The 23,195-nt window shown below is 42.4% G+C and overlaps 2 protein-coding genes across 2 annotated transcripts; both read left to right on the top strand.

The window, feature by feature from the left end:
* Positions 1-9,254: 9,254 nt before the first annotated feature.
* Positions 9,255-13,727, top strand: LOC118425308. Its single transcript, XM_035834115.1, has 7 exons — positions 9,255-9,296; positions 9,545-9,604; positions 9,991-10,138; positions 10,640-10,779; positions 11,640-11,756; positions 12,162-12,302; positions 12,767-13,727. The coding sequence occupies exons 1-7, from the start codon at positions 9,255-9,257 to the stop codon at positions 12,866-12,868; spliced, it is 750 nt and encodes a 249-aa protein (XP_035690008.1). The 3' UTR covers positions 12,869-13,727.
* Positions 13,728-21,483: 7,756 nt separating this feature from the next.
* LOC118425307 (E3 ubiquitin-protein ligase TRIM71-like) lies at positions 21,484-22,956 on the top strand. Its single transcript, XM_035834114.1, has 2 exons — positions 21,484-21,502; positions 22,112-22,956. The coding sequence occupies exons 1-2, from the start codon at positions 21,484-21,486 to the stop codon at positions 22,954-22,956; spliced, it is 864 nt and encodes a 287-aa protein (XP_035690007.1).
* Positions 22,957-23,195: the final 239 nt, after the last annotated feature.

Genomic DNA, 23,195 nt, shown 5'->3' with positions numbered 1-23,195 from the left:
AGGGGCAAAAGTAGGGGGGGGGGAGCTGAGGCTCCCGGGTTAGGGCGGGCAGGCCGCCTGCCTGGCACGGAAGTGCTCAACGTTGGGAGCGCTTACAACCATGCCAGGCAGGGCATTCCACTCGGGAATTGTGCGTGGGAAAAAAGAATGTTTGTAGATGTCGGTGCGTGCGAATATGTGTTGATATTTGTCGTGACTACCCCGGGTGCGCCCTTGGGCAGGCTTCAGAATATTGCTGGCGTCTATGTTAATATTATTGTTGATTACTTTATAGAAAAAGGTGAGGCGGGCGTTCCTCCTCCTTTCGGAGAGAGGACGCCACTGCAGGTCATTGAGCATTTGTGTCACGCTGCTAGTCTTTCGGTAGTCATTGAGGGTCACTCGGGCTGCCCTGCGCTGGACGGCCTCCACCGCCTGTATCCCTTTGTTGGTGTACGGGTCCCAGACGATGGCACTATATTCCAAGTGAGGCCGTACCAGCGCTTTGTAACAAGTGGCCTTGACCCTAGATGGACAATGGGTCAAGTTGCGCCGAATGACTCCTAGGACCTTACCAGCTTTGCTAGTGGCGTGGTTGACATGGGTGTCCCACCGCAAATCGTCGGACAGTTGTACTCCAAGATAGGGAGTACTGAGTTATGATGGGGTGCTTTTTACGGGTGATATGGAGGATGTGACATTTAGAGGGGTTGAACGACATGAGCCAACGATTTTGCCATTCTGTTAGCGCATCGAGGTCAGACTGCAGCCCTTGTGCGTCAGAAGGCTTGCTGATAGTTCGATAAATCAAGCAATCGTCAGCAAACAGTCGAACATGTGAGCCAACGGAATCAGGTAGGTCATTAATGTAGAGCAGGAATAGCAGAGGGCCTAACACAGTACCCTGCGGAACTCCAGAGGTGACCTTGACAGCTTTAGATGTTCCACCGTCAAAGACAACCCTCTGGGTTCTCTCCGTAAGGAAGGCCCTAAGCCAAGACTGAATTAAGGAGGCCAGAAATACCATAGTGCTCGAGCTTGCTCAGCAGACGTTCGTGTGGCACAGTATCGAATGCTTTGCTAAAGTCAAGCACCGCGGCATCGACCTGTTTGTTCTGGTCCATGTTCTTGGCCAGGTCTTGGAGGGTAAGCACCAGCTGGCTCTCGCAGGACAGACCCTTCCTGAAGCCGTGTTGCGCAGGGGTTGCGCAGGGGACAATGCATCCCTAGAGAATTGGTTTTGTTGTACATCTATATCTATCTATATCTATATCTATCTATATCTATCTATATTTATCTATTTCTATATCTATATCTATATAGATAGAGATAGAGATAGAGATAGATAGATATAGATAAAGGGGCGTGTCAACCAAACAAAGGGCAAGTGCCCTTAGAGGATTTCATAGTACTGCTCCAGAACTTTGATATGAGGTTTTGATAGCTCATGTTTGGATCACGATTTTGATAGCAGATTGCGCTTGGCCGTTGGAAACGTGATATAGATCTGGGTGCAGATAAGTGATATTCTTACATATGTTAATTTTTATAATACATTAGCAGTAAATGATGGGATGTCATATTTGTCATTTTGTCACTTAGGTTGTTATATGACAGGGCATGCATATAAGGCAACTGGACATCGTTCTTGTTTTACTCCTGAAAAAATACGAATCAGTGCACAAGGCTCCGAGACTTGTCAATTGTTTTCAAGCATAACCTATTTTTTTCTCTTTAACAAGGCTGAGAGAACCAACGGAATCATGGAGAAGAAGTTCTTTTTCTTCTTCCTCGGTGCCATGGTTATGATGCTGCCGGCAACGACCGACGCCCACTGGTATGTTAAACCCAAAACCTTATCGTCTAGTTTGATCGTTGATTATTAACCCTTCTAAACGTTGTAGTGGACCACTTCTTATCGCGAAAATATATTGCGATTTACTGGTATACACACATTACGTTTCAGGCATTAATGTATGATCTGAGTTGTTGAAAGTGTTGCAGTGGTAAACGATAAGTATTTACATATAAACACTGCATTAACTATATATGTATATATGTAAATACGTTTGTGACTGCATCTGTCAGCAGCGACACCTATGCTGCAGTACAATGTGAACCAGTCAGATTCGCCCTGAGAAAGGTGACAGACGGCCACTAAAGCGTCGACTTAATAAAATATTTGGTTGTGTACAATTGATCTTGTTATTCTCTGATGATATACTTAGTATTCTGAGTTTTTATTCAGCACCAAGGAAAGATGCTCCGTGGAGAGTAAGCTCCAGACGTGTCTGTGCTCAGAGACTCACTATGACGTCAGGCACTTGCAGAAGTCTGTCTGGGTCTCCACCACAGTCTGGGACCTATCTCTGGTGAGCGGGAAGGTGCGGGCCGAGAGGAGGTTAGCCAAGTACCTGAAAGGACACAACAGTAAAGGTAGCAATGCATATCAATTAGATGTATGGATAGAAATAGATAGATACACACATTCATACACATCACATAGATATAGGTAAGCCAATAGATAGACAGTTAGATTGATAAATGGATGGATGGATGACTTTTATATGATAGCTAGATGGATGGATGGATAGATACATACCGGGGTACATGTTCATGGATACATATATAGATAGGTACAGGCGAACATTGTTCGACATAGATTATGCAAAATGGTTGGCTATTTAAATGATTATAAGAAAGTGCCGTACAATAGCCATCAATAGACAGCTTTCTTTCTGTACAATGTATTCGTCCAGGTATTGTCTTTTTATGTATGAATTCGAAACTTTCCAGTCATACTTTGAATAGGTAGCCTGAAAGGCTCTAATCAAGAAAGACATCTGTGATATCTGGAAAGTTTCCTTCTAAAGTAACGTCTGCTTCCAGGATTGAAGATATCCCAGCAGCTCCCACGGGTGACGCAGAGTTACGTGCCTGCTGACCTGAGGGAAGTTACCGTCTCGTACCCCCTTCCCGAGGAGCTGTGGAACAATCCGCCCATGCCGAAGGACCCCCAGGTGAGATGTTCATATCACTGAATCCAGACGGCAGGCGGTCTACTTTTGACCAACCGCATGTCCGTACGACCACGTGGTCTAGGTAATTGGTCAGATACTCCCCCTCCTGTTGTTTCATTGGAACTTATTAGCCATCTACGCCGCGACGTGATTGGTCCGTGACTTCGAATTCCCCTCCTATAACCCGACGTATCTGATTGGTTGGTAGCTTGCTAACGCGAATGCAGTGAGAAGTATTGTACTCCAGAGCCGTTGTTTTTCAATTACATGTACAAGACCTTGCAATGAGAGGATGGTCTATAAGACATATGACTAATCTTGATATGAATAATGACTGATCCTGACATAACCCACATTACTAACAGGTGGTGCTTGACGTGATACCGGAGACTATCCTGTACGTGCGCCCTTTCCCGGACCGGTTCCAGGGCTTCGTGGCCGACCGGGAGGCGAAAAGTTTCTTCAAGACACTGACCGATCATGGGGAACCAATCATCTCAGAGGATGACTACTACTTCATATTCCAGTATGGCAGGTAGCCTTTAAACACTTTAAATCCCTTACGGTAAAGAAAAATAGGTATAGTTTGTGGTTTCTGTGTTAGTGTGCTTGCATATAGTATTTGCAATGCATGGCACCCGGTGGAATTATGAGAGTTGATCTATTTTCAGTATATATGTATATATATATACTTTTAGTTTCTATGCTTGAGTGTGATTGTGTGTGTCTGTTGTCTTACGTTTTTTTTAATAATTCAGAAGCCTCCTAATATACATTTCTATCTGAGCTATAGTTTAAAGTCAGCTACAGATTCATACAGACACGTACAAATTCATGCTTACCTTTTCAGTGATAGCTCTGGGACGGTGAAGAACGAAATCGCCATCTTTGCCACCAACACCATCCTGGAGGAGTACTACCGGGGCATGGACGACTACAAGCTTCACCTGCCGAGGTACCTGAGGGACCAGAAGATGAAGTGGTCGTCAGGGGGCGCCTCTATCAACGTCGATCTCGTGAGACAGGACTGCGGTTCGACGTTTTGCAGGGATAAAGAAATTGTTTGTACGTAAGAAAGCGTTTTGTTCAATACCAACGTTACGGTGACCATCTGTGTCCTTTCTCCGGGCAGTTAACGTACTGTCTTGATGTGTTACGCACTGCGGTTAGGTGTCGCTTCCAACGCGGTGTAAACACCGTATGAACTAGGGTTAGTCAGCGGTACAGAAAATTCAGGTCCAGGTACGGTCCAGGTCCAGAGGGTCAGATCCAGGTCCCGACCTGAACCTAGACCTAATTGTTTATGAATGGGCAATACTCACGTAAACGTAAACAACTCTAACTGCCTCAGACCAAGTTGGACCGTAGAGACTCCTCTACATCGCTTTTTTCTATTTTCTTGGACCAAAAAGCCTCAAAACACGAGAACACCTGTCGCCGCAGTAGCGGGCCTACCTGCAGCCCATAAAGCCCCCTTTACAAATCAAGAATTTAGCTCGGCCGAGTTGTCAGGCGAGCTCTAATTTCGGAGGAGGCATGAACCTGATGCCTACGAACAAATGGCAGAGTTTCTTCGTCGGCATCAGGGTCATACCTCCTCGTAATTTAGAGCTCGCGGACAACTCGGCCGAGCTAAATTCTTGATTTGTAAACGGGGCTTAAAGGGGGCTTTACAGAAGCAGTAAGAATTGCCACAAGGAAGGTGACAGTTGGTCGCCTAAACACAGGTCTTGAATGAAACACTTACCAACACTTCATTTACTCCCTGCTGTGGAATGAAATCCATGCGAACTTTAATGCATGTACAGTAATTTCTTTTAGGAATCTAGTAAATTAAATAAACATATAGTCACCAGGCAGATTTACCAGTGGCATAAGATAGTACCAAAGCTGGCTAAGGAGTATAGCAGCCACTGATGTTAGTGTAGCTGTTAATATGGCCACAAGGAGGAGCAGCAAGCTACTGTTGAATGGCAATGCTCCTCCCTGGCTTAGTGACGGCAGATCTCCGGTAGCCAAACACACTCCTAGACCTAGGCCGGCTTCACTCCTCTGTCTTATGCTACCGTAGGATCTGCTTGCAGATTATAAACATACTGATATTCTTGTCACGGTAGATCCCGACTGCTCAAACTACACCGTGAAGAAGGGTCCGGGCGGTATGGAGACTCGCAAGTACAAGCTCGCTGGGAGGATCATGTACCAGAGAGCACCGACATGCTATGTGGACCGCGCCCACCAGCTGACACAACCCAATATCTACCAAGTCTTGAAAGGTACGATATGTTGTACACTATGGTGAATAGCCTGAGTACCATCCTTAGTAGTGACCGCTGGCTCAATATTTTTGCTTGCTAACCACAGTAGCAACACTACTAACCCATGCAGGTCATCATTGAAATCCAGATAGGCCTCGCCGTCCGAGTCCGGCCACGACCACATTGAACGTCTCACACCACAGAATACAAGACAAAGCTATGCTGCCATTGATTTATTGGGAATAATGTTATCAGAATACAAAAAAAATGGTCGTACGTTTATAAATTTTTTATTTTCTTTCCCTACTTTTCTGTAGACAATGGTCTAGCTGAGGGTAGACGTAAAAACTTTTCCCGGCTGTACCCACTAGCCATGTTGGTTTCCCAGAAAGAACCGTGGCGCAACGAGTGCAGCCGTTACTACTACACTCGCCTTCCACTGTGGGAGGCTGAGGCTGCCCAGATCACCACGGGAACGACGGGAATTGTTCCAAGGGGGGTATGTGTAATTCAATTTGTGCTACTTAACCCTTAAACTGACAGAGTTTCAGCCCTATGAAATGCTCAGTGCCAGGGTTGGCCGCTGACCTCCAAAAAGAACTCCCCGAACAAGACCGAAGTCCCTAACTTCCGGGGTTCGTGCTCTACACGCGCGCAAAGCTGCTACTTCGGGGGAGTACGCTATCCCGGATATATCCCGGAGCGGCACACAGGACATGTATATGTGTGACGGATATAACCGGGCTTAGCAGTTTAAGGGTTTTAATTTGTGTAATCTAATTTGTGCGATGTTGTTAACGTTAGTGTCAGTACTTTGATATCTGTCACTAGAACGCTTTTAATGATGTCAAGCTGTAAAAAAAAAAGACAATTCGGCCGTTTTGTGCTGCAAAGTTTTTACTGTCAATAAACCATTTTCTCTCACGTATTGCACTGAAAGTCCATTCGTTGTCCGTCACACTAAGCAACATCTGCAGATCAGTAGGTTATAAACCAAATCGAACGATTTTGCTCAGACGAAAGGTGACGGATGCTACCTGAACGGGTGCAGTTTTGTACTCTTCACAGGTTGGACATTCGATGGGAGAGATTGTGATGCGCGAGTTTGGCAAGAATCTGACCGCATACGTCATTTGCTATGGCGGGCACGGAGAGTCAGTCCACGCCTTCGCCGCGGGCCGTCGTCTGAGTGAACACGTGGCGGACAAATACACCTGTCCGGACATGATGGTGCTTCATGAGTACAACGTGCAGTCACGGCTGTTCGACAGACACAATGAGGTTTTTAACCATTTTCAATGTCATGCAACTAATAGGGACATTTTGTATTATCAGTTCAGTATTTGGTATTGTACCTGTGTAATTTCAACATCCTATAGTAATTGTAGATGCAGATTTAAAGGAACTGGTCGTCCGACAAGCTTCCAAGAGTGTGGTCATCTTGAAATTAATTCAGTTGCTCTTACAATAATGAAAGAAATTTAGATCTCAAGAGGACAATTTCTATATGCCTTTAAATGTGTGCCAAATTTCATCTCGTTCGATTAAAAAAGTAGCGTGTTACAAAACCAATTACATTATTTTCTGACTCACCCTTGTACTTCCTCATCACTACAGTAGGGAACTTTCGCATATTCGTTGCGACATTAGAACACCACACAGTTGTGTGCTGACAGTCGACTTTGTTTCTTTGAGTACAGGTTTGGATAGGGGCACCAAGCATTCCTGGTGTGACTCAGTGCTTCAACATAACAACGTATGACGAACGATATACGTTGAACTTTGACCTTCCGGAAGACTGGTATTGTATTCAGACCAAGCATTTTGTTGTTATTATCAATAGTTTGAAATTTGTCCATGGTGTAAAATTGTAAGATCTCTCACTGTGTTTAAAGAATGATTCGCAGCTTTCTCCTCACATGTTCTCTCTCATCTGGGTCAAAGGGTGATCCAAAGGCCCACAATGACAACTCTAAAGTAGCCATTTCGAAGAAAATTGTCGTTGTAGGCTATCGTAGGATAATACTAGACACAGACTTGTGATATTAGAATATTCTTCAAAAGGTGACACTTTTAAAGGCGTAAACACGTACCGAGTGGATCCGCTCAAGTCTCGGACCTATTCTCGTACTCTCGCGAGACTAGGTCACTCCATGAACAAGATGTAGTGAGCAGACATCGAAAATATTCTACGTGCTGACGCCCTCCAAAGTGTAACTGTTTGAAGACTACTAGTATTCTATTAAACAACCTGTTTACCTGTTTAGAAATTAGTATTCGAGTAGTCTCTTTTACAATGCTATTTATCACTATCCAATGTCACACGTATGTTCCTGTACCGTTATGTTTCTACCACGCACTTGCAATTAGCCTCCGGGCATGAACAAATAAACTTTCTTGGATTAATAACTGTATTCATACGTGACTGATGGACCTCTTCAACGAAAACATAGATTTGTTCATCAGCTGGATGTCCAGTGTACCTAAAAATCTGTCCTCATTACAGGTTCAACATGCCACGAATGGACCCAACTCAATTCCGCTGCTTTGGGACAACCAACTCCAAGTGTCCTCAGTACGAACTGGTCAAGAAATTTGATCATTTCTGGGAATTCAAGCTTCTTAACAGTGAGTGCCGTATCTGTTACATTTCTTCAATTGTTTTTCAAGTCTAGCTGATGCTATCATGTTTGAGTCGAACATGCACATCATGTGGATTTTATAATAGAGCGCGATTGTAATAGAGCGTGTTTTGGCGTGTTTGTCTATGTGTCCTGTCTCCATGTGACAAGGTTGTTAAAGAGCTCAGGGTGTTTCAGTTCTGTTGTATTCTAAACATTCTATTCTAAACATTCTATTCTAAACATTTTATTCTAAACGTTCTATTCTAAACATTTTATTCTAAACATTCTATTCTAAACATTCTATTCTAAACATTCTATTCCATTCATCGCCATTTCCAGGCAGGTGGGTGTGTAGCGAAGCCCGGTCCTGTGGACTCCGTGAGGCACAGAAGAAGTCCCTGAGCAGGCTGCTGTCTTACATCAACGGGAAGAACGACGTTACTGTTACCATGGAGACCACCCTCCCTATCCTGACTATTGTACGTTTGCCTCATTAAAAAAAGCATACGTATCTTTGTCGTAGTGTCTGTTGTAAAGCAAAATGGAGATCATCCAAAAATGCTGACAACATGTCTAGCGACAAGCATCTTACTACAAAGCTGAAGAAATGATTGTTTGTTTGTTTTTTTTGTATCTTGGGAAATAGGACCTTTAGACGTTGGATGATAACATACACCGCGCGGTAGAAAGTTCCATTGGTTTTGGTTAAGATGTATTATGTGTACTAGTGTGATAAAGGTAACCTGTTACAAATTGATTTCAAGCATTCTTGCGATGAACGTGATTTCATGTGTCATACTCCAGCAAAGGGTGCGGGACTTCACAACACCGTCCTGTGAGAAACTGGTGAAGCAGTGCTTCTATCTACCAGCTGAGCACCACGAAAACCCGCCTACACCACTGGATTCTAAGGTAAAATCTGCCCACCTACACCACTGGATTCTAAGGTAAAATCTGCCCACCTACACCACTGGATTCCAAGGTAAAATCTGCCCACCTACACCACTGGATTCTAAGGTAAAATCTGCCCACCTACACCACTGGATTCTAAGGTAAAATCTGTCCACCTACACCACTGGATTTTAAGGTAAAATCTGCCCACCTACAACACTGGATTCTAAGGTAAAATCTGTCCACCTACACCACTTGATTCAAAGGCAAAACTATTCAGAGTTAACAATTAACTCTAACCAGCGTGCTACCATTTATCTGACAACGTGATGAAACCATTTTAATACGGATATCTATCCCTCCAGGTGTACATATCCGCCGCTGTGGATCAGCTGGAGTACTACTCCACACGGTATGACGTCACCCGGGGAGAATCCTACCAGCAGACTGTAGGCGACCTTCTGCAGAACCTGTTCACTGAGATGGGCGATCTTGCTGATGCGTTCCCGATAACTTATCATCAGGTGAGGAGCTTTTGTACTCAAGCTGCGCATTGGAGTAACAGACATTCGCCTCCACCGGGCCTTCCTACGGAGGTACAGAGAGTAGAGAGGGAGCCAAAACATATCAGTTAAAACTGTCTGCTTATCTTTTATCTCAATGATAGAATACAGAATGATACTGTCTCTAGGCAGTTGGCCATATATGTACCCGAAACTATATTTTCAAGCAATACACATTTTCACATTCAATTTTTTGTTTCTCATGGCAGGATGTGGTGCTTGACAGTTACTTCCATGACGAAGGAAAATACATCGAAATCCTGAAGAAGGTAACATTACGTAATTATCCGGTTTTGCGATTTTATCTCATAAATACATTAGCAGCGCCTCACAAACACACGTTTACATAGAGGCAGCTTTCAATTCAAGAAATTATAACCGATTCGAAAGACTTTTAAAAATGGCACATGCTGTTTAGCACTCAGCAGGCATAAGAAAGAGGATAACCTTTGAACACACCTCCGTAGATAGTAGCTGCTGTAGTGTTTTTATAACTACGGCTACAGAAAAGGACAGGGCAACGTAATTCATTTTGACCAAAATAGTAAAACTTAAAAGGTTTCAAATTTGGAGGTCCTCAATTAGCTTAACAACATACAAATGCATTTAAATTGTGTGGAAATGATTTGAACATTATTTCCGCTCACGTGTCCAGATGTCTCCAGAGCTGACAACATTCCAGACTGAAGAGGAGACGGAGGTAGATGACAAGGACAGTCACTCCGACTGCCCGACTGAATCTTGTCTCCATCATGAGACTGTTATGGACCACAAAGGCTTTTCCCAAGTCAAGTTTCCTTCTGGTAAGTGTTGCCATTTACACTTGTATGGCATTTCCTAGGTAAATCGACGTGTTATAGAATTGAAGTTATTCCAAGCTTTTAGTTCGATCAATTACTTCGGACGTGTTCTCTAATCAACTTTGGAAGTAAATATATGCTCTAAATCTCCTCTGTGATGTCAGAAACTAGTATTAGAAATGCCTATGTTCAAGTCAGACTGCTCCAAGCAGACGTGTCAGCTGGATAAAAAAAGAGAAGAATTTGGCCAAATACGAACAAATAAGTTGCCATGGGTTTTCAGTCAGCCTTTTGCAGTCTGTCCAGCTATCACCTCTGGTCGGTCAGTTTACTCACAGGCCAATGAACTCCTACTGGACTTTTATTCCTGACTTGGCTCTCTTGATCCCCTATTACTATTCGGCCAGGCGGGAGTGTGGTAGAGACTATCAGACTGTATACAAAAGAACCAATACACTTTATCCACATCTTCAACATGGTCATTTCTTATACTTGATTCAATAGCAAAATGGGCGTGCATCAAAGCCCCCAAGTGCAGTCGTAGAGAAGGCCGCCTTGCTCTCCACGCATTGGTTCGCTACTTCGATGGTCACAACGCTGAGGAAGTGAAGATCGTAGCGCCTCCAGAACCATTAGTCCTTCAGGTGAGTGTATGGCAACAGGAACTCCTGAATCTAATTCGCATTAAGAATTAAACAGAGATGGCGGACGCCAAAAATAAGTAAATTTGCTACAAGAAAATTTATAATTTTTACCTCAAAATATAAATAAATAGTCTACCTATTTATAAAAACTACAGCTCGGTTTCTCTTTGCTTAAGCAAACTGGTGACCACATAGGGTGATCAGCCCTTCCATCTCTGCCATGACACTTGGTACAGAATGTAATCAACTAAACCAGGGTGTCTTCTAGTTTACCATTGTTGTCACCTGTCTGGTCCGGTTCGTTCACCTTATTTAATTGGAGAAGAAGAAGTGGAAGGAAGGGATCAAAAACAATAGGTTAGGTTAACACACCGAGAGCACAACCACTCGACCATGATACCACCCATCCTTCTACGCAGGGATATCCAACAGCCAAACTGCCTGTCTGGATGTGCCCTGCTCTTTCAACCGTCACCATTAGTTCCTGACCGCCCTGCTTATAAATATTAATGAGCTTACCCTTATATATGCGAGACCCGGCTTTTGAAAACGGAAAGCCTGTCCTCGGATTGGCTGACAGCTGTTTTTTTTTTGGGGGGGGGGGCATCCACAGGAACTAAGAGTGACGGTTAAAAGAGCAGGGTTCATCCACACAGGCGGTTTGGCTGTTGGATGTCCCTGCGTAAGAGGATGGATACTACCGAAAACATACCCTTCTTGGTGAAGTTAATTACATTGGACCTATCAGGTATCAAGGCTAGACCATAGTCATACTCATAGGAAAACTAAGTGGCCTGCTATCGATATATCCAGACATGCAGATAAGCAAGAAAGGGTTGACACCGTTTTTCTCTCTACAGTGTCTTCAGGAGAAAGGGTACTGTAGTGATCCGTCTTGTGATGAAAAGGCACTGATGTGCCATCCACTTCCACCTGACTACATGGACAAGGATGCCCCTGTGCCAGTCAATGAACAGGTGAGCTTACATTGACTACCCATCTCATACACTATATCACATTTCTCGTGGTATCTCACTGCACTGCGCCAAATTGAGCTAGGAAATCGCACCAGTTTGTGGTCGCACAAACGTGCAATAGTCCGTGAATTGGAAATGAATTAAAATCCAATGTACAATGATTGAAAATGCATCATAAAGAATCTCGTATAGAATATGTTCATTTATGAGGGTTGGTGCAATACTATGCCATTTTGCGATTTAATGCAATTCTGCGAACTTTTTAAAATGAAAACCAGATCACAAATCTAGCGCCATTATGCGCTACTTTGCGAATGTCTGGTGCAATTTGACGAGGTCCAGTGCTAGTAGTGAGAAACCGTATTCCCTAACGTACACGGTACTAACGCAATACCTTTGTTACAGATTACCATAGAGGAGGACCCCATCCCCGAACTTTACGTCACCAAGGTGGAGGGTGCAGGCTTGGTCGCCAACCGGAATATGGAGAAGACGGTTCGAACCCTCTATGGCACTCTTGTGAAGAAAGGGATGTCTTTTCAGAAGGTAGGCATTGTGTTCAAGTGAGTGTGTCAGGTACGCTGCCCTTTGACATCAAATGAATACATTTTAGATGATAAATGTCACTACCTACTGGTCTGGAGATGTCAAGAATCGCTAAAAAAAAGAAGTACATTAAAGATTCGGAACAAATGCAAATTTGAAACAGTGTCTTGAAATCACATTGTAAGAAATGGGATTGTTAATGATTTGCATTACCGTGTATCTTGAAATATTTGCATTGTTTTAAGTTCGTGGTTACCTTACACTTACAAGGATTTGCGGAATTCCGTTACAAGTATTCTGCATGCACTATTTTAGTGGCTAACATGAACCTTCTTTCAAATTGATTTTTGCATCACCTCAAAATTTAAGTGCCTCGAACTTAACTACATTTACAGTTTTAATCAGCATTATTATACTCTGCTGTTGTGTGTCATATGCTGATGTTGTTAACCCTCTTCCACCAGGACTCTCCGGTTCTGTTTAAGTACGGTTCCTTCCTCAACCCATCGTGGGAAGGTGCGGTGTACGCTGGGTTCCCGAAGATGGGCGAGGACAGCTCTGAGTAGACAAACCGACGTGAAGTGCGTGACAGGATACTGATAACTAGTAACCAATACAGTTTATTGATAAGTAATAACCAATACGGTTTACTGATACTTAATAACCAATACAGTTTACTGATAACTAATAACCAATACAGTTTAATGATAACTAATAACCAATACAGTATTCTGATAACTACTAACCAATACAGTTTACTGATAACTAATAACCAATACAGTTTACTGATAACTAATAACCAATACAGTTTAATGATAACTAATAACCAATACAGTATTCTGATAACTACTAACCAATACAGTATTCTGATAACTACTAACCAATACAGTTTACTGATAACTAATAAACAATACAGCTTACTGATAACTAATAACCAATACTGTTTACTGATAACTAATAACCAATACAGTTTACTGATAACTACTAACCAATACAGTTTACTGATAACCAATACAGTTTACTGACAACTAATAACCAATACAGTTTACTGATAACTACTAACCAATACAGTTTACTGATAACCAATACAGTTTACTGACAACTAATAACCAATACAGTTTACTGATAACTTATAAACAATACAGTTTACTGATAACTAATAAACAGTACAGTGTACTGATAACTACTAACCAATAGAGTTAGACATTTTCTAGCGTTACCTTTGATTCACTGGGGATCACTATTCAGTACCAATACACTGTCTGCGTAAACAAGTCTTGAAAGAATCCAACTAGTCCTCAAAATGACTTTTTAAACACCGCTCTTTGCTGAAGAGCAGCAATTACATCAGTGTAGGTAACCAAGAAATGTTATTTGCAAAACACTTGAATGCAGTTATGATGAATAAAAATAGATATTGAATTATGTATCATTGTCCTGCGTCAATACGTCTTAACGTAGTTAATAGTCTACCAGAGCGCACAACCACACCCATAGCCGACTACGTATACCGACATTTCTTCGGACTGTACGTTTTATCAGACTCCGAGACGAACGGGTCTAGTTCAACGACGAAATCTGAGGCTTTCAGCAGGGCTGCATCTTGAGAGTTTCGCTACGGTAAGTGCAAGAGACGAGTCGCTACAACATTACCATACTATGAAAACATTGTTTTAATTCTACATTTTGCCCAATGTGTCCCTATCAGATGGTCCATATACAGCAGTCGTTCACAACAGAAATTTCTATTCTAATTGCTAGCAATCTGATACTTCAACCCGATCTTAGAATAGCTATTTTTTAAGAAAAAATAGTATTCCATAGATATAGAAGTGACGGCATAAAATGTCACTGAAATTGTTTCTAGATTTTATGGAAAATTACATTTTAATGTGATGTTCAGTTTGATTGCTGATTGTACCAAGAGTTATCGCAAAAACAAACACCTGACGGCTTAGGTGGACTCTCACTGCACGTGCGGTACTGTTTTTTTTCGCGATTTCTAATGAAAATATCTTGTATTTTCCAAAGAATGTGAATAACTAGAACCTCATTTCTATTTTGGCGGTGTACCATGGATTTTAATTCGAAAACTCTACTTTGAAAGGAAATAAGAAAACACATAACAACAGTTTTTATGTTGTCATACATGTACAATAGACGTCATCATTGTTGAGATTGAGATGATTGCGTGCATCTTGTGGTTTAGTTGGAAGCACGCAAAAAGGCGTGGTGTAGAAAGGTTACCAGGGAACCTAGCGATGGCCCGTAGTGATCAAAGACAGGACTTAGGGATGAGAAGTTTGAGAGACATTATCCTCCATAGTGAACCGGCTGCACAATCGAACAAGTACAAAGAGAAGTCATCAGCAAAAAAGGGCCGGCTGCACAAATGGCCAAGTACAAAAAGAAGTCATCTAAAAGGCCAAGAGTGTCTGCTATGGAGTCTAAGAAACCGGGACGTTTTGCTAAAACTGTCCATTTGTGAATACCATTCTGATGTTAGTTTCCATAACAGCATATGGGTGTTCTGATGAATATCATTGATATTTTTTTGTAATAAACTGTCTGGGTAAACAAGTTGCAATGAATTCTGCACAATGATCAAAAGCCATTTGTTATCAGGTTTCAAAATTCTCAGATCAAGGAACCTTTCTGGCGTTAGTCACAACATGCAGTCATATCTTTATTTCACTCCACCGTGCCGTAGGTGTGGAATAGAGTGAAATACCGTTTTCGCCACGTTTCTTTTTTTCTCCTATCGCGATCTATAAAGCAATAGGGGCTGCACGAGCAACCTCCATGGAGGAGCTCTACAGAGCACCTCCATGGAGGTTGCTCGTACAGCCCTCCAGCTCCACGAAACGGGCTCTACGCACTCATGAATGCAAACACTTAGTTCTCGTCACCTTCATGATTTTCTTTTAATCCATGGAGAAGCTTCTCTCGTAGAAGAAAAACATAAGGGGACGGGCTGAACTAGAACCTTCAACAAATGCGAACTATGAATGTAAATATTTGATTCACGTTAACCAAAACTAATCGGTATTGGGGCTCTATACGGAGATATTGTAAACACCAAGCACAGAGCCGATAGCTGAACAATCAGCGCTCTGCGCACTATGAATGTAAACACTTGGTTCACGTCACCATCAACAAATCGGTGTTTAGGGCTCCATACAGAGATACTGTAAACAACAAACACACAGAGCCGATAGCTGATCGAGCAGCTCCACGGGCTATATGAATGTAAACACTTGGTTCACGTCACGATCAACAAATCGGTGTTAGTTCTCTATACAGGGATACTGTAAACAGCAAACACACAGAGCCGATAGCTGATCGAGCAGCTCCACGGGCTATATGAATGTAAACACTTGGTTCACGTTACCATCAACAAATCGGTGTTTAGGGCTCTATACAGGGATACTGTAAACAAGAAACACACAGAGCCGATAGCTGATCGAGCAGCTCCACGGGCTATATGAATGTAAACACTTGGTTCACGTCACCATCAACAAATCGGTGTTTAGGGCTCCATACAGAGATATTATAAACAACAAACACACAGAGCTGATAGCTGATCGAACAGCTCCACGGGCTATATGAATGTAAACACTTGGTTCACGTCACCATCAACAAATCGGTGTTTAGGGCTCTGTACAGGGATACTGTAAACAACAAACACACGGAGCCGATAGCTGATCAAGCAGCTCCACGGGCTATATGAATGTAAACACTTGGTTCACGTCACCATCAACAAATCGGTGTTTAGGGCTCCATACAGAGATACTGTAAACAACAAACACACAGAGCCGATAGCTGATCGAGCAGCTCCACGGGCTATATGAATGTAAACACTTGGTTCACGTCACGATCAACAATCGGTGTTAGTTCTCTATACAGGGATACTGTAAACAGCAAACACACAGAGCCGATAGCTGATCGAGCAGCTCCACGGGCTATATGAATGTAAACACTTGGTTCACGTCACCATCAACAAATCGGTGTTTAGGGCTCTATACAGGGATACTGTAAACAAGAAACACACAGAGCCGATAGCTGATCGAGCAGCTCCACGGGCTATATGAATGTAAACACTTGGTTCACGTCACCATCAACAAATCGGTGTTTAGGGCTCCATACAGAGATATTATAAACAACAAACACACAGAGCTGATAGCTGATCGAACAGCTCCACGGGCTATATGAATGTAAACACTTGGTTCACGTCACCATCAACAAATCGGTGTTTAGGGCTCTATACAGGGATACTGTAAACAACAAACACACGGAGCCGATAGCTGATCAAGCAGCTCCACGGGCTATATGAATGTAAACACTTGGTTCACGTCACCATCAACAAATCGGTGTTTAGGGCTCTATACAGGGATACTGTAAACAACAAACACACGGAGCCGATAGCTGATCAAGCAGCTCCACGGGCTATATGAATGTAAACAAGGAGGTTACAAATCATGCGGACAAATCAATACTCATTACCTATAAACGTACCATTGAATTACCCAAGAAAATGAATATTTTTTTCTTCAAGCGGATTTTTGGTCACAGAATGGTGAGTTGGGAAAAATAGTCGGAATTTATCGGTTCGCTCCCTTCACGTGGGAACCCAACCTCTGCTAGGAGAATAGATACTTGTTTGTTTGCCATTGTAAAGAATGAGGAAACTTTGCACCTTCATGCTTATAGCTGTTATGTACGAATTTATAGTTATTTCAAACGATTCATTACCAAACAACACACGGATTTGAATTCAAAAGAGGTTTGCGAAATGCACACGATATATTTACGATTAGTAGAGCTCGTATGAAATCCGTAATCCTTTCGCCTTCCACAGGAAATTACTAGTACTTTTCCTGGCACAAGAGAACGTAGCCAACGTTGAAAATCGTAACCCCCCTTCCCCCCACCCCAATAATAACCAGACCTGTTCAAAGACTGCAACTGAGGATATACCCGCAGGGGGGTTATACATATATCATTATCTGTTATTTGTTTATGTTACGACATAACCTTGGCTTTATCAATTTTTCTTCAGTAACTGATAACAAAGGCATAAAGCACTGTACATGTAAGTACAACTAATGAAAAATACATTACATACCTTACATTACCCACTGATCTCTATCCATATAAACATTGCACATGGAAAGCCAATTTCAGATTTACAGCTCAAATGGTTCTAAAGAAAAATGTTATGTTACTGCCAGCTGCTAACCAACCTATCTTTGATGTTCATGATCCTGAATCGACACTTGTACATGTATGGAAAGGTTATTTGCAACAAATCACTTCATACAGAGGTTTCTAGAAGCTCGTTGTTATTTCTATTCTCATCTTGGAATGTTTTCTTAAAGCACAATGCGCAAGCAGTGTTTAAAAAAAAGGAAACTCAAACACATTTCAGTTGAAAAAAATCATGAAATAAAACACTTTTAAATACAGTATATGCCTTTTTAATCAAACAACCAACAAATAACTGCAAATTTTACACAGTTTGATATCTTTGCTGACAAAAACTTGTACATTAACGCTCAAGGCATGTCGGGACCTCAAAATCATCGAAAACTATCATGATTGTTCGGACTTTTGACATACAGACAATTTATTCCCATACCGGACTACATGTATATGACCTTCTCTCCAAGCAGAGGTTGGTGGGAAAATCGCGACCTTTTCCTTTCATAATTTTCGACCTTCAAAAAAATATGAATCAAAGGAAATGGTCACGATTTTCCCCACGGACCTCTGCTTGGAGACTACGTCATAGGCCAGTCAGCCAGCCGCTTCTGGCGTCAGTGTTCTGGCGTGGTAAGGGCGCGCTTTGAGACGATTTTGGATTAGCACGGAGGTGCGAACTTTCAGCTTTCCTTGCGAGAGCCGACATATGAACAATGCACCGCTTGCTTCATTCAATAAACGGGTTGTTTTGATTCTTAAAAGTATTACCATCTCGATTGTTCTACTAACCTTTGTATCCAACCATACAAAAAAAATAACAATAATTACAAGTGTTTGTGTGCATTGCGCGCGCTTGATCAGCTATCAGCTCCGTGTGTTTCTTGTTTACAGTATCCCTGTATAGAGCCCTAAACACTGATTTGTTGATGGTGACGTGAACCAAGTGTTTACATTTATATAGCCCGTGGAGCTGCTCGATCAGCTATCGGCTCTGTGTGTTTTTTGTTAACAGTATGTTTACATTCATAGTTTGTAGAGGTTGCTTGCTCTGCTCTCCGTTCTGTGTATCTTTGTCATTTACGATATCTCCATAGAGCCCTGCCAACAATTTGTTTAAGGTGCTAGTTCAGCCCGTCCCCGTTTGTTTTTCTTCTACGAGAGAAGCTTCTCCGTGGTGTTTTTTTTTTTAGATTCATGAAGGTGACGAGAACCAAGTGTTTGCATTCATGAGTGCGTAGAGCCCGCTTCGTGGAGCTAGAGGTCTGCACGAGCAACCTCCATGGAGGAGCTCCACACATGGAGGTTGCTCGTGCAGCCCCTTCTCTCTATAAAGGGATTCATCTCCGTCGTTCATGGGCCGAACAACCTGAAAATTTGGCACAAGTGTAGAGTTGGTCAATACCCCGATCCTTTTTTTTCGTATTTTATGGATGTCTTTGCCATTTTCTGTCCAAAACTGTATAGTTTGGGCTCCCGTGACCAGGTATTAAGTCATGAATACCACATCCCCAGATGTTTTCAGTCAGTCTTTCGCCGTGCGGTCAGTTCACTCCAAGTCCAATTAACTCGTACTAGACTTTTATTCCTAACTTGGCCAAATTCCTCTGTTACTATTCTGCCAGGCGAGAATCTGGTAGAGCTTCGCTGCGATCTATTGAAATTCAACCCCGGGAGCTGAGATTCATATTTGCTAAAATAGGCATCCAGTGTGCAGATTTACGCCCCTGCCTGTTCCCTTTCCATACTTCTCTGTACGGATATTGGTGCAGTTGTCTGTTTACACAAATAAAATCAAATAACATGTCGCTCTCGGTTTATTCAATAGATACAAGGAGACATGGATACTGGATACTGGAAAAGGTTCTGATATCAACCAAGCAAAAAGTGCTCTAAGTTTGCAGAGCTGCGAAACAATTAACAAAACTCAATCAGACTCTAGCGCTGCAAAAAGAGATTCTAAAGTCGTAATCAAACGTAAACATGATGACGATATAAACATTGAACCATATGAATGCGATAGTGAAAACATGTCAGAAAATCTAGAAGATCCACGAAGAAGTGAAGATCCAGAATCGTTTCAGAATTCCCGAGACAAGCCTTTTCAGAACCCGATTTACGGTTACCAACAGGCAGCTGAGGATAGCACGAGAGAATCCGATGTACTGTATAAGATTCAGGGCCCACTAAATGTGGGAGAACCTCATTCAAATCCGATGTACGGAGTAAGTGTTTGTCAACAAGAATCAGATAGCGCCAGACCTGATGTGTATGAGATCCAGGACCCCCCAAATACGAATAATATGGTGTACGAAGAAAGTGTTTGCAGACAAGAATCAGATGACGCCAGGGCTGAAGTATATGAGATCCAGGACCCCCTAAATACGGATAATCTGGTGTACGAAGAAAATTATTGCCGACAGGAATCAGAGGGCGTCAGGAATGAAGTACATGTATATGAGATTCAGAACACCCAAAACATGGATAATCTCGCGTATGAAGAAAGCGTTTGCCAACATGAATCAGATGGGGCCAGGACTGACCCTCATGTAAACCAGATACAGGACCGCCAAGATGTGGATGAACCTTATTCAAATCCGATGAACGAAGAAAACGTTTATAAAAATGAGTCAGAAGGCGCCAGGGGCAACACTGATGTAAACCAGGTTCCCCAAAGCTGTTCGATTGCTGACGTCCGCAAGTCTCCGTATTCCCCACACAAACAGCTATAGCCCAACGCTGCCACCACAGGAAAAGGTTCTAATGTTGTAACGGGACATGATGATGACAAAGACTTTCAACCATATGTTGTTACATATGCCTATGAAAATGAAACTTACACAACAGCATCTGAAACCAATCAAAGTCCAAATGACTCAGGGTCTGCAACTCATCTAAAAGATGTTCGTCAGCATGCAGTAGATGGGACCGGAAGTGACACTGATGTTCGTAATATCCGGGATCGCTTGAAGGCAAACCCTATGTACGGACAAGGGGCTCATCAACTGGCTCCGGGCGGTAGGGCGATTTTTCAAATAACGCGTTTGTTTGCTCATTTCGTTCCTGTTTGTTGCTTAGAGTTGTCACGAGTGAAACTTACCGTTCCCGATACAAATGCTTGTTTATGTGCTGTTTGTACCTGATACACCTTGAATTTCATATTCCTCTTTTTTTCACATGTTTTGTTTGTAGTCCATGAGGTTAATGAGTGTGTGTGTGTGTGTGTGTGTGTGTGTGTGTGTGTACATAGTATGATTATGTAGTGTGTGTGTGTGTGTGTGTGTGTGTGTGTTGTATGATTATGTAGTGTGTCAATTTCAAATGTAGAATATATTCTTGATGAATTCAACAGGTCGTTTTGCCGTCTGCTATCCGTATCGATGGCTCATCATTATCCTGGTGGTCTGTTGTGTCCTGGTCGGAGTGATTATTGCAGGAATCGTTATAGGACTGTACATCAACACCAAGGAACAGGACATTCAATCGGTAAGATATTAATTAAGTTGTCGTGTTTCATATTTTTTTCTTTCTTTCTTGTTCCTTGTTCTTTCTTTTTTCTTTCCCTTCTCTCTTTCTTCGTTCTTTCTGACTTTTTTCTTTCTTCATTTAGCTCTCTCTATTTCGCTCTCTGCAATCTTCCTTTCTCTGATTCTTTCTTTCTTATCCTTTCTTTCTGCCTTTCTTTCTTTCTATAAGCGCAGATATCAAATCAGGTATGCTTGTTTGTACTTTTAAGTGTTGGGTGCTCGTACTTCTTCAGTTAAAACTGGAATAAGTTAGAACACAAACAAAATGCCGGGAGAAATTCCTCATTGTGGTTTTACTTCATCTTCTTCAGCTGAACTCAACGACCGGATTGAAAAGCTGGAGTACAATCAATACAACCATCACAGGCTTTGGTAGCACCGTCCCATCTCCCAACAGTATCTCTGAGTCTACCACTGAAGCTGCCTTCACAGAGGCGTATAGCAACAAGTCAACAATGTCCAGTAGCACAGAGGGTAACTGTCTATCTGGCACTATTTCAAAATACTCGCAACCTAACATCCGATCTACCGTGGATTGGTCATGCTCTTGCCGGGGCAGATCTAGATGAAGCTTTCAATTGGTAATCTTTCGCACCCGGTAGGATTTTTACGCGGTAGGATTTCAATTGGCCAATGACGGAAGTCTATAGTTGTGGTCCCACAATTCAACTCTTACAGCGTAAAGCAACCACCGGGTTCAAAAGGATTATCCGGGCGGTAGACTGGAGTCCCGTCTGCCCCGAGGTGAGCTTGACCAAAGATAGCCGGGCATAACGACTGGATGCCAGGTTACTTTTACAAACACATATCACACACACAAACACACACACAAACACACACACAAACACACACACATTCACACACACACACACAAACACACACATACACACACAAACACAAACACTCACATTCACACACACACAAACACACACATACACACACACACAAACACACACATACACACACACGCACATACACACACACACACAAACACACGCTATATAAATGTTTGATTTTCTTCAGCTCTAGTCAAAGCCATTGATTGCATTGAAATAACATACATTGATGTCTTATCTTCTTTAGGTAAGAGATCCCAGCAGACTGAAGATAGCAGAATTACGTTTGGTGGAAGAGAACTAAGTGCAAGGGGGGTGACAGTGTCGTCACAAAACGAGATTGTTGTGGCCGACAATTTCAACAAAAGAATCCAAGTCTACAACGTGAAAGGTGTTTTTCTCCGTAACTTCTCAACAGAAGACAAGTATCCTATTGACGTTTCAGTGGACCGTAACGGTCACCTGTGGGTGATTTGGAGCCTCTTCCACGAGTCTGTCTATAAGTATGAGCCAGGTATCTCTCAGTTTCAAACGGATGGTAGGAAGCTTGCTGAGTTTGACGGCCGAATTACCGGTACCGAATATTGGTTTGCGATTACGTACACCGGCATTGTCATGGACTCACAATCAGACAACATCATCGTGACTGGAGGTCAACAAGGTATTGGAGACAATTGGAGGGTGTGGGTGTACCGGCCAAACGGATCCCTGGTTCGCAGGTTCGGACATAGGAACATGAGATTGCCAACCTCTGTTGCAGTGGATAATGAGGGGAACATTTTTATTGCAGACGGTCGTTTGCTAATCATCTACAAATATGACAAGAACGGGCGCTACCTATTTGATTTTGACGACAAGGGGACTGGAACACGTTTCGTATTCCATTTTAAGGGCGTCTGTGTCGATAATTTAGGTCAAGTAATAGTGACCAACGCGGACAACAATCGCGTAGAGATGTTCACACGTAACGGCACTCATATCAGGACCATCGCTAATGTAAGCAAACTGGGGTACGTGGCTACAGGAAAAGATGGACAGCTTGTTGTGGTGAATCCTTCTGATGACACTGTGACTATCTTTCCCAGCTATTAAAGGGAAAGTAGAGATATGTTTTCTGAGACATAGAAATTATTCCAACATTCAGACGGAGCAAAAGAAAGTCTCCCAACATTAAGGTAGCGTTTGTATACTAAGTAACACAAGATGAATCAATGATGAACGTAGTTTTTACGTTTTGATTTATAGTTCTGTTTATTAGTCATCTTCTACTAAACAGTTCGAAAATCCAACATATTAAATCAGTGACCTTTAGAATTATTATATTTGTTCTT

This window comes from Branchiostoma floridae, chromosome 11, assembly GCF_000003815.2.
Source record: "Branchiostoma floridae strain S238N-H82 chromosome 11, Bfl_VNyyK, whole genome shotgun sequence".
Classification (NCBI taxonomy): Eukaryota; Metazoa; Chordata; class Leptocardii; order Amphioxiformes; family Branchiostomatidae; genus Branchiostoma; species Branchiostoma floridae.
This window is presented reverse-complemented; position numbering and strand designations above follow the sequence as displayed.